We start from the raw sequence: 12146 nt of genomic DNA, 5'->3' as shown, positions 1-12146 counted from the left end.
CCAACACCATGAGTGACACATTTCGGCGTCGAGGCGGAAGACGACGTTTTTCCACCCGTAGGCCCTTCTAGTTCCTCTAAGTGGACAAGGGAGAAATTTGAAGGGTGCATGGATAGTCTTGAGAAAATTATTTATTTTTCTGAACATCCTTCCCCGAAAAGATCTTGTGGTGAGCCTAATCCTAAATCTGCTTCACATTTACAAGCGGATCAGCCCTTAGTCCCCGTCCATCATGAAGACATCATTCAAATGGATACTTATCAGGACATTTACAGTGAAGATGAAGAACCTTCCTTCCTGCAGGGCTACAATGAGGACCAGGTGGATGCCACGGACAATTGGGAAGAAACACACCAAGTGGGGACGGACCCATTGACGCTCCCCCAACAAGATCAGGACACTGATGTTCTGTGCCTGGATTCTCCTCCGTCCACACCGGCTCTCCAGGCCTCACCTGTAGACGACCAAATGCCCTCCAATGCCCTGTTAAGGAAGGCAGCAGATCACTTTTAAATCACTACTCGACAGGCAGTGCCTGAGCAGGACTTTGTAGAAGATATTCTTAAGGAGAAACCGCCCTCTAGCTAGGCCATTCCCCTCCTTAATTCTATTAAGATAAGATTGGGCCCCTCCCTGGTGTCACCAACTCAAACCCGGACAGTGAACCCAAGAGTAGAAAAGTTATTTCGGCCAGCCCCTTGGCACCCTCAATACATTAAAGGGCACGCCAACCCCGATTCCCTGGTGGTGACTACCACCCGGAAACGGGCAGGATTACCCTTTGCTACGGGGGAGGCGCCTCCAGATAGAGAATCCAAGAGGTTATATGCCTTAGGTATGCAGGTTACCTCGGCTGCAGCATATACCACGCGCATAGTGAACAACACTATGCTGCTGGCGAGTTATGCTGGCGCTCAATGGAACCTAGTACAGGAAGATCTCCAAAGGTCCCAGAGCCCATCAGGTCAAAACTCCTCACTATTGTGGCCGAAGGCAGGCAAGTGAACCAGAATGTGATAAAGAACACTCTGGACAATGCTGAAACAGCAGGCAGGTCTCTGGCACAGGGAACCTTACTTAAAAGGCATGCTTGGCTTCGTACCTCAGGGTTTAAGCCTGAAACGCAGGCCTCTCTCATCAATAAACCCATTGAAACCTCTTCGGCAAGGCGGTCGATGAGGCCCTAGAAACAACCAAAAAAGAGCATGAGCCTCATAAGTCCCTGCAACAAATTACTCAAAGACCTTCCCCGCCCAGAGAGGAGGTAATGCTCATCGGTCCTTTCGAGGGCAGTCCCGTGCAAGTCAGAACAACTATGGCACAGGAAACTTTAATGCTGGACAAACTTCAGGAAGCCCTGCATACTACCCTCCAAGGAGTCAGCGACGCGGCAAAGCCAGAGGTAGAGGCCCCAATCCCAGAGGAGCCACAGCCTCTGGTCAGAAATGACCATCAGATGTAGGTCCCCTCCCATGTCAACCCGGTCGGGGGGCGCGTAACATCTTTCCTCACGGCATGGGAGGGGATAAATTCAGACCAGTGGGTCATAAGGGCGGTCGCCCACGGGTACTGCATGGAATTCGCCCGACCTCCACAATTCAGACCACCGCGCTCACGGCACCTCTCACCGGACCATCTGGAGATCCTGAATCAAGAGGTGGAAGCGCTGCTGGGAAAGGACGCCATAGAAGCCATGCCTATTCTTCAGGTAAACAAGGGTATATATTCAGTGTACTTCCTTGTACCCAAAATGGACCTCCCCATGCGCCCTGTTCTAGACCTGCGCCCAGCGAATAAGTTCATAAAACCTCAAAAGGTTTGCATGGTAACGCTACAGGAGGTGATCCCACTGTTGAAACAGGGGAACTACATGGCAACATTGGACATGAATTATGCATACTTTCATATTTCAATGTTGCCAGCACACAGAAAATATCTAAGGTTCATGGTAGAGGACAGGCATTACCAATTCAAAGTGCTCCCTTTCGACATCGCCTCGGCGACAAGGGTGTTTACCAAGGTACTGGCAGTAGCAGCAGCACACCTGTGCAGACTATCCGTCCCGGTTTACCCTTACCTCGACGACTGGCTCATAACAGGGGATTCGTACGACACATGTTTTTTTAACACACAAAGGACCGGAGACCTTCTGTTCAGTCTGGAATTCTCCATCAGCGAGAAAAAATCCAGTCTACTCCCCAGCCAACTAAAACAATTTCTGGGGGCTCTAATCGGGACGAAAGACGGCCTCGTCTTGCCCTCCAACAAGAGGGTTCAGAACATGCTTTTTCAGATCCCTCAATATGTAGCCAGTCGGCAGGTGCGCTGCGCAAAGCCATTTGTTTGCTAGGGATGATGGCGTCATGCATATACTTGGTTCCCCATGCGCGGCTGCGCATGTGTCCCATGCAAGAGTGGCTCAACAGCCAGTGGTGTCAGGCCAGCAGACAATGGGAAGATTTGGTAATTGTCTCGCCAGCCCCGATTCTCTCTCTGCAGTGGTGGTGAAGGGAAAACCTTCTGAAGGGGAAAACCTTCACCACCCCTGCAGTGGAAGGCACTCTCACGACAGACTCATCTTTCACGGGGTGGGGAGCTCACCTGCTTCAGCAGATGGCGCATGGAGTGTGGTCCCCACAAGTAGCATCCAACCATAAAAACTTACTGGAGCTATTAGCGGTGTTCAAGGCATTAAAGGTTTTTCAGATGCAACTACAAGGGAAGACAGTGCTGATTCTAACAGACAGCACTACAACCATGTAGTTCTTGAACAAACAGGGGGGCACTCACTCTCCAGGGCTATCCAAGCTGTCCCAAAACATTTGGATATGGGCTCTCGAACACAAGATGTTTCTGTTGTCCCAACATGTTCCAGGGGGGAACTCAATCTTCTGGCAGGCGTGCTCAAAAGAGATTTCCCTCTACCCATAGAGTACGAATGGCGTTTGCACAAAGACATTGCATCCAACAGCTTTGCAGAATGGGGCGTCCCAGAGATCGATCTGTTCGCAACTCAGGAGAACACCCAATGCCAAGACTACGCCTCAAGGTACCCCCAGAACTGCTCCAAGGGGAACGGTCTCTGGATAACATGGTCAACCCCCCCCCCCCCCAACTCCCCTTCTCAATAAAATAGTGCACAAGATGCACCAGGAACCAGTTACCATGATACTGGTGGCCCCCATGTGGGCTGCCAACCCTGGTTCGCTCATCTGATGGAAATGTCCCTCTCCCCACCAGTAAAACTACCCTGTCCGTACAACATGTTGTCTCAGGGCAGGGGGGAGAACCTACACCCATGCCCACAAACTCTGAATTTAGCAGCCTGGCTCCTGAGTTCATAGAGTTTGGACACCTACAGCTCCCTCAGAAATGCATGGACATTTTCAGGGAAGCGAGGAACCCTAACACCCGTTATTGCTATGCCAGCAAATGGAAACGTTTTGTTATCTGGTGTAATACCAAGGGTGTCAATCCCATCGATTGCTCACCCACACACATTGTACTTTACCTAACCCATTTGTTGGACACACAGTTGGTCTTCAATTCTCTAAAGTTTAATCTGGCTGCTCTTTCAGCCTACACCACGTCACAACAAAAGGTGTCGTGGTGGAAGATACTGGTGATTAAGGCCTTTATGGAAGGGGTTAAAAGAATGTATCCTCCCAATTTCACACCCAGCTCCTGGATGGGATCTAAATGGGGTTTAAACCAGGCTCATGGGGTCCCCCTTTGAGCCAATGCATAAAGCAAGTATAAAATACCTTACTTATAAGACAGCCTTCCTAGTGGCTAGCACTTCTATCAGAAGGGTTAGTGAACTGCAGGCCCTTTCTGTTTTAGACCCCTTTGTTACAGTTCACAGGCATAAGGTAGTTCTGCGCACGCGTCCCAGATTCACGCCTAAATTCATCTTGAAGTCATGTTCTAACTGGAAAGAACGAAACCACTGAGGAAAACAAACCAATTTTTTGTTTGTGGCAGCTGGCAGAGAAGGGGATCCTGTCTCTAAATCAGCTATCTCAAGGTGGATTGTCAAATGCATCACACTATGTTACACTCTTGCTAAAAGAGAACTGCCCTTCAAGCCCAGAGCACACACTACTCGGGGCACTGGGGCTTCCATAGCATTCATTGCAAATGTTCCCCTAGACTTCATTTTCAAAGTGGCAACCTGGAGTTCTGTACACACCTTTGCAAAACACTATTGCCTGGACACTCATTCTAAGTTGATTCTCAGATGGGACAAGCAGTACTAAGACATGTTTTCTCTACTGTTCCTTCTCACAACCCACCCCCAACTCCGGGCACTGCTCGCTAGTCTATGCACAGCATGTGATTCTAAGCAGATTAACAAGCATCAGAAGACATGCATTACTTACCGTAATAGCATTTTTGATGATTGTATCTGCTTAGATTCACACGCCCTGCCTTCCTCCCCACTCGGGGTGGAAGGAAGGAACATAGACGTCTTACTACTTCTCTCTTCGTCATATACTCGCTCACAATAGCTTTGGGCTTCTTCATGGCAGAAAAAATACAATCGGAGGGACCTCGGCGTGTAAGGGATTTTGGGTACACTACACGTCACCATAGGGATAGTGTTACAGACATGCCTATGCTGACGTCCCCTTTTGGTCCCCGAAAGACCAGATGCAATACTCTGCGGTTACCACTGGATGTCGGACCACATGCACAGCATGTGAATCTAAGCAGATACAATCATCAGAAGTGCTATTACGGTAAGTAATGCATGTCATATTAGCAACATCAGTAAAAAGGCCTCAGAATTACTCTGGACGCCTTTGTGGAGAAATGCTCTGAGCTCCGATTGGGGATTAATATGGTGAAAAGCAAGTTATTTGTTTTTCATTCAATGTTTAGCAAAGTTATAAAAATGGGGTTGGCCATGAACCATACCTCACTCGAGCAAGCTCAGCAGTTTGAATAACTAGGTTTATAACCATGGTAATTGGTCCCTCCAAGTGGCTAAATCCAGCCTACAGTTCGAAAAATATGGGGCAGAGGGATAGTGAGATTTATGTATACCCATGGCCAAGGCCCAATTTCACCGGCAATCAAAATGTTTACAGTACAGGCTAAATCATCAGCCATGTATGGGCCGAAATTTTGGGCCATGCAGATTGCAGCAATCTGGGGTTGGCGGAATGCTAATTCTTAAAGAAACATTTGGGGCACCCTAAACCAAGCCCGAGTATTCCATTATATCTTGTATTGGGCCTCAGACCAATTCAAAAAGAGGCCATTTTTTGGACCGCAACTCTACTGGCTGAGGCTTTGGTCAGTTCCAGAGTTGTATAGATACCAAGAAGCTGTACTTCAGATATTGGAGGCAGAGCGTGGCAGATCTTTGCCATGGTTCCAGCAAGTTAAAAACTTGCTGGGGCGCATGGGCTCGACCGAATTAATTAACAAGTGCACAAACCTCTCAGTGGGCTATTCCTACCTGACCAGCAAGCGATATATGGGGTTTGAAAGCTATCTGGACAATGTAAGGCACCCACTAACTCGTAACCTTTATATTAGGTTCAGAATCTCTCATACGAGTTTGGCATGCGTTACAAAGAAGTGGGTCGCAGGTGGAAATGAGATTTGCCCAGTATGTGGATTGGCAGAGGAATCGGTGCCTCATTTCCTCTTCTTTTGCGAGAGTTATCGTGCTGCCCGACGTACGTTCCTAACACACCTGTGTTATATGTATAATATACGTTGCCCGGGTGCAGTGCTCCAACTACTTAAAAATTGTGAAGAAACCACAGTGGTCTTTTGTGTATCAAGCTATCTTACCCAGGCCTGGTGCGTAAGAACCAAAACCATAAAAGAGGGAATTGTGGATATATGAGCATTCCTATAGTATATCATTCATTATATCATCATGTGGAGCACCTGTATGGTCTTATTTGGCGTTTGACATAGATTTAGTATTTTAAGAATTAATTTTAGTCACAGTATTTTTTATATTGGTGTTTATGACTTGCTGGATCATTGATGTGATTATGGTATTACATTTTTGTTATATCTTAACGTATGTACTTTCGGCAAGATGACAGTTGTCGAATAAAAGCCGCCTGAACTGAACATTTTGTTTTCTCTCCTGGAAAAGCCTTCCTTTTGCACATCACTCTGCTTTGAATAGCATATTAAGTGATGTTTGCATATAGTCCCTCTAAGGTGTACATTATTTTCTTAGATAAAGGAAATTGAGGATTTGGGCTTCAGAGACTATGCCCGCATCCTGCAGTCACTCTACATAAACGCTGGTGATGTGGGACGTGCAGTGACAGAGCTGCAGCGCCAGCAACTCGAGCCCTTCCACATCCGAATCTGGCAGGATCATGAGCCGGAGCTATGCTTCGACTCTGCCGATAAACAGGTACAGTAACAAGATGTGAGCACCTAACCTCTCTAAACCAGTTTGCTCTTCTAAACTGCAACTCGTTATTTACTGCTGTCTCGCCATTCCCAGCATGTATACTGTTCTTCTCTCACGAGTTTCGTCCTCACTTTATTCCACCTCCTTTTTTCTCATTCCCAGTCGCTTCCCACCGCAGCCTCTGCACCACCTTTCTTGTGTTCTCAATTGCCATCTCTCTGCTCTTCATTCTCTCTTGCACGTTCACTTGCTCTCTGTCCCATGCCTCCATATGTCACCTTTTTCCTTTGCCTTCTCCTTTCTCGCTTCCACTAGCGCTCTCTCACACTCCCTATCCCCCCCCCCTCTCTCGGTTTCTCCATCTCCCTGCCACTCGCTGCATTTTCCCTCGCCTACCCTCTAATGTTGTTCTCTTTCGTGGGTGCACCCTTACTCAACCCTACTTTCTTCCACCGCCCACTTCTGCACTTGCTCCCTTTCTCCACGCTTAAGGCACATTCTCTCTCAACTCTCTCAGGGAGTCATTTAGGGGTCGCCAGAGGTCACAATTGCGACTTCTGAGGTCTCCCTTTCGACCCCTAAACATATATATATATTTTGTTTTAAGTGTTTTTTTTTAATGCAAACCTCTGGCCTGTGGCCAGCACCAGGTGGCTCTTTACTTCTGGACTGGCTGGCTTTCTTGTTAAGGCCCCTTAAAAAAAATAAGAAAAATAAGAACAGGAGTGCCACAGGTCTAACTCTTTCAGCACTGATCCTAAATAAGAAAGAATAGGAATACAAAATAATGTGTATTCTGGAATTATACAATAATTGCTAGACTCATTAAAGGTTTATTTCAGGCACACTTCAGGGGGCGAGTCACTGATTTAGTCTGTTCTTAAACGCCTCAAATCAGCCTTTCATCCTTCTGAGGTCGATAAATGAGTACCAACACAGGTTGGGTGATATTGGGTGTATATTTTTTCTATATAAATCACTTAAGCGTAAGTGCTATATAATAACACATCATTATCATTTGGTCATTGACGTCTGCTTGCATTCACAGTAATTCGGTAATATGGACCTATAGACACTGATCTTAACAATACATATGTGGATGCATTCTTGTATGAAATGTACATCACATAGTTATATCGTAACCATATTTCGAAGGGATTTTGTCCTCCGACGTATTCCTCATCTTAGATATCTCCTTCCAGCTCTGCTGGCCTCGGAAAATTTTTTCTCTAGAGGGCGCTGCGCGTCGACGTCCTCCGAGTCGATGTCCCTCGACAGCCGCCGTATCGACGTTCGACGTCATCCTGCCTATAAAGGCCGCGCGCAGCGTCCGTTGCTCAGTTCCGTTTTTCCGCGCTTACTCAGTGCCTCGGAATACCGTTGCTCAGTTCTTAGTCAGATTAATCCTATTTACCTCGAGTTATTCGATCCGTACTCGATGGCTTCCTCGTCGGAACCGACAACTCCTCGATCCGGCTGCAAAAAATGTCGAGATTGTGGGAAAAAGATGTCGTTGACCGATCCTCACAGAATTTGTCTGTGGTGCTTGGGAGCTGAACACCATTGTTCGGAATGCGAGGACTGTATGTCCATGACAGCTAAGGCCCTGAAGGAGCGTAGGGGGAAGCTGGAGAAAGGTAAGACTTTTAAAGCTTCTTCTTCGTCGACGAAGTCGAGACATTCGTCTCCTCGTCACCATTCGCGCTCCAGGTCTCGGAGTGGGTCTCATCACTCCTCGAGATCGAAGCACTCGAAGAGGAGACGTCGAAGATCCCCTTCTCCGTCTTCCTCTTCCTCTGTTTCGCCAAAAAGAATCCCTTGCCCCACGAAACATAGTTCCCGGGCTGAATGGGAGGAATTCCGAAAAAATATGATGAGCGTCTTCGAGAAAGCGGCCTCGACCCCCTCGAAGACTGCCGAGAGCGATGCTCTGGTCGAAAGACCCGAAGGTCAAAAACGCCGCGAGTCGCAGTACCTGGCGAAAGAAACCTCTTGAGCGCGTTTCGAACCCTCGAGCAGGACTATGACCTCCAAACCTTCCTCGAAGGTTCCGTCGACGCCGTCGACGAGGGTCCCGTCGACACACGGGTCTGTCGACTCGACACCGGCGTCGACGCCAAGAAAAGTCACGGTTACCACACATCCAGTGACTATCCCCAGGCCCTCGACGTCGATGGCTTCGATATTGTCGAGTAGAATTCCGATTCTGTCGAGGTCCTCGAGGCCTCCACCTCTGTTTTCGACGCCACGCTCGAAGCCTTCGACGTCGGCGTCGACGACATCGACGCTTTCGAGGCCAATAATGACAAGTTCGGCACCCTCTGCCTTGGAAATGGGATTTTCTCCCTTTATGAGTTCAGAACAATTGAGAACTATATCCTCAATTTTAGAAGAGGGTGATTTGTCTGAACAAGACACATTTGACTTACAGGGACCTGTAACCCCAGTTACAGAGGAATTTTCCTCTGAAGAGCGCAGGTTAAAGGATCTTCATGATTCTTTACATGAGGCAAGTGGGTTAGACACTTCCCCTGAGGTGGAGTTTGCTAAGCCAGACCCGGGGGAGCATGCTGAAACCCCCTACAGAGCCTTAATGGCCAGGATTACAGAGTTCATGGGGTGGTCTGCACCTTCACAATCTTTCCAACAAGATGACCTCACGGATATTCTTGACAAAGGCCCACAAGAGGATCCTGTGGTGCCCTTTCATAAAGCTCTTCAGAGAAAGATCATGACAAACTGGGAAACCCCAGATGTAATACCAGCAGTAAATAAAAAACTGTCTACAAAGTACAGGGTATCTTCCACAGACCCAGAGTTTTTGTCTAAACACCCATCCCCAGAAAGTCTGGTGGTACAAGCAGCATCCTCTAACGATGTCAAGACGGCTTATCCTACAGTCCCACAGGACAGGGACGATAAAAAATATGATGCTATGGCAAAGAAAGTCTTTTCAGCATGTAGCATGGCGTAAAAATCTGTTAATGCTACTTGCACCCTTGCTAGGTTCAGCCATACACTTTGGGAGTGTGCTTCTACAGCGGCTGACTGCATCCCGGAGGGAGAAGAAAGGGATGCGTTCCTGAATATTATACAGGACGGTAAAGACACTATGTGCGAATCCCTCCAGACGGGCATTGATTCGGCTGACAGTATCAGCAGAGCAATGGCGGCAAGTACATCAACCAGGAGATTCGCTTGGTTGAGAAAGTCGGGTTTTGCCCCAGATGTGCAAGCCAGGCTCTTGAACATGCCATTCGATGGCTCTTCTTTGTTCGGGAAAAAGGCGGATGACAGTTTAGAGAAACTGCAAACTTCAAAAGCTGCAGCAAAATCCCTAGGAGCTGCAATCCGTCAGACTCCTTTTCGTCCCACTGGAACCTCTGCGAGGGGCAAGTCCTTTCGCTTCTACTCCGCATTCAGAAGAGGTAGAGGACGACCGGCTCAAAGGGGTGAAAGAAGAACTACCCGAGGTGGACGGGGTAGATATTCTAAAGCCGCAGCAGCAGCAGGTGCCTCTTTACCATCGGCATCTGCATCAGCCGCCCCAAAACCACTCTGAGGACTCCCCTCACAGGACACCTGTAGGAGGCAGGTTGACTCAACATCTGACGGTATGGCAGGCTATCACGTCAGATGCTTGGGCATTGGAAACAGTCGGCCAAGGTTACTGCCTGCCTTTCCTACGTATACCTCAGAGTCATCCACCGGGGATCAGCTCTCAGAAAGCTCCAGATCCGCTCCTCTTGCAGGAAATTTTGGACCTGCTAGAGAAAGGTGCCATAGAACCGGTACCTGTAGCGGAGAGGAACAAGGGCTGGTACTCCCCTTACTTTCTCATTCCGAAGAAAGACGGAGGACTGAGACCCATCTGGGACTTGCGAGAATTGAACAAATTCCTCAGTAAAGACAAATTCAAGATGGTCACACTTTCTCAGATCCTCCAGGCCCTTCAGTTCCAGGACTGGTTGGTATCTCTGGACCTTCAGGACGCTTATTTCCAAATGCCTATCCATCTCAAACACAGGAAATACCTGAGGTTCGCAATTGGCAACTCTCACTATCAATTTCGAGTGCTGCCATTTGGGCTGACCTCCGCCCCGAGGGTCTTCACCAAGTTAATGTCGGTAGTGGCTGCAAGTCTAAGGAGGGAAAGGATTAACGTCTACCCCTACCTGGACGGTTGGCTGATCAGGGCTGTTTCTCCGGAACAAGCTCAGATCCAGCTAAATCACGTGTGCCACTTCCTTCACAGACTGGGTTTCTCCCTCAATTTAAAGAAGTCACAAATGATACCATCGCAGAGACTCCAGTTCATAGGAGCGATCCTGGATACTTCCCTGGGAAAAGCCTCGCCACCAGAGGTGAGGGCTCAAGATACTACAGATGGTTACCAAGTTCCAGCATGCCCAACGTCTCCCAGCCTTCGACTTTTTGAGGTTGCTAGGCCTCATGGCATCCTGCATTTTCCTTGTGCTAGAGGCTCGCCTGAGAATGAGATCCCTCCAGTGGGCACTGAGGACTCAGTGGTCACAATTCTCAGGGAGAATGACAGATCTTCTTCAGGTTCCCGGCAGGGTGGCTCGAGACCTTCAGTGGTGGGCCTGTCAGGAGAATATTCTGAAAGGAGAACAGTTTTGGCAACCCTGGCCGGAAATAACAGTAGTCACGGATGCCTCACTCACGGGGTGGGGAGCCCACGCCAACGACTTGACCATCAGCGGTCGTTGGTCTCCATCGGAGTCCAGAATACACATCAACCTGTTAGAGCTGAGAGCCATCAGACTTGCGCTGAAGGCTTTCCTGCCAGCTGTACAAGGGAAGAACGTCCTGGTAATGACGGACAACACGGTGGCCATGCATTACCTCAACAAAAGAGGAGGCGTAGGATCACTACCCCTGTGCAGAGAGGCGATGCAGCTCTGGTTTTGGGCAATCCAAGAAGGAATCTCTCTATCAGCAGTTCACCTAGCCGGAGAGAAGAACTTGACAGCGGACGCTCTGAGCAGGCAGAACACAGTCTCCCACGAGTGGCAGCTAGCTCAGGAAGTCCTTCAAGAGATCTTCGCCCTTTGGGGAACCCCTCAGGTAGATCTGTTCGCCACCAGCCTAAACAGGAAATGCGACCTGTTCTGCTCAAGGGAATTTCCTCCGAGAGGAGCTCTGGGAGACGCGTTCATAGTGGACTGGGAGTTTCCGCTTCTGTACGCGTTCCCACCGGTCCCTGTCATTCCTCAAATGATCAGGAGGTTGAGAAGATTCCGGCGAACCATGATCCTAATTGCCCCGGATTGGGCCAGGAGAATGTGGTACCCGGACCTTCTAGACTTGTCCATCTGCCCTCCAATTCGACTTCCACTCAGAGAGAACCTACTCTCACAGAAGGGAGGTCAGGTTCTCCATCCAGACATCAAAACCCTCAACCTTCACGCTTGGCTTCTGAACGGCTGAGGTACAAGGATTGGGACCTCCCTGATGATGTTATGGAGGTGTTGCTTTCGGCAAGGAGGCCAGCAACCAAGTCTTTATACCGCTGCCGTTGGAACAGATTTTGCAGCTGGTGTAGAGAACAGAATATCGACCCATTTTCATGTGGTACACCCAATGGTTTTGTCCTTCCTACTATATTTGGCAGATTCAGGCCTTCAAATTGGCACCATTAAGGGCTATCTCGCAGCGCTATCCATCTTTAAGCGTACTGCGGAAGAACCATCCTATTTCAAATTACCCTTGGTAATACAGTTTCTAAAGG

General features: G+C 48.6%; 1 protein-coding gene across 6 annotated transcripts in view; it reads left to right on the top strand.

Moving 5' to 3' along the window:
- RNF31 (ring finger protein 31) overlaps positions 1 to 12146 on the top strand; it is a 915252-nt gene that overhangs the window by 448274 nt on the left and 454832 nt on the right. For all 6 annotated transcript variants that reach the window (XM_069633995.1, XM_069633999.1, XM_069633998.1 and 3 more), the window contains exon 11: positions 6212 to 6394. In XM_069633995.1, coding sequence (XP_069490096.1) covers positions 6212 to 6394 — 183 coding nt within the window. The remainder of the gene's footprint in view (positions 1 to 6211; positions 6395 to 12146) is intronic.

The sequence above is a fragment of the Ambystoma mexicanum genome, chromosome 13 (genome assembly GCF_040938575.1).
Source record: "Ambystoma mexicanum isolate Mex_15411 chromosome 13, UKY_AmexF1_1, whole genome shotgun sequence".
Taxonomy (NCBI): Eukaryota; Metazoa; Chordata; class Amphibia; order Caudata; family Ambystomatidae; genus Ambystoma; species Ambystoma mexicanum.
The sequence above is the reverse complement of the archived record's forward strand: the minus strand, read 5'-3'. Positions and strand labels throughout refer to the sequence as shown.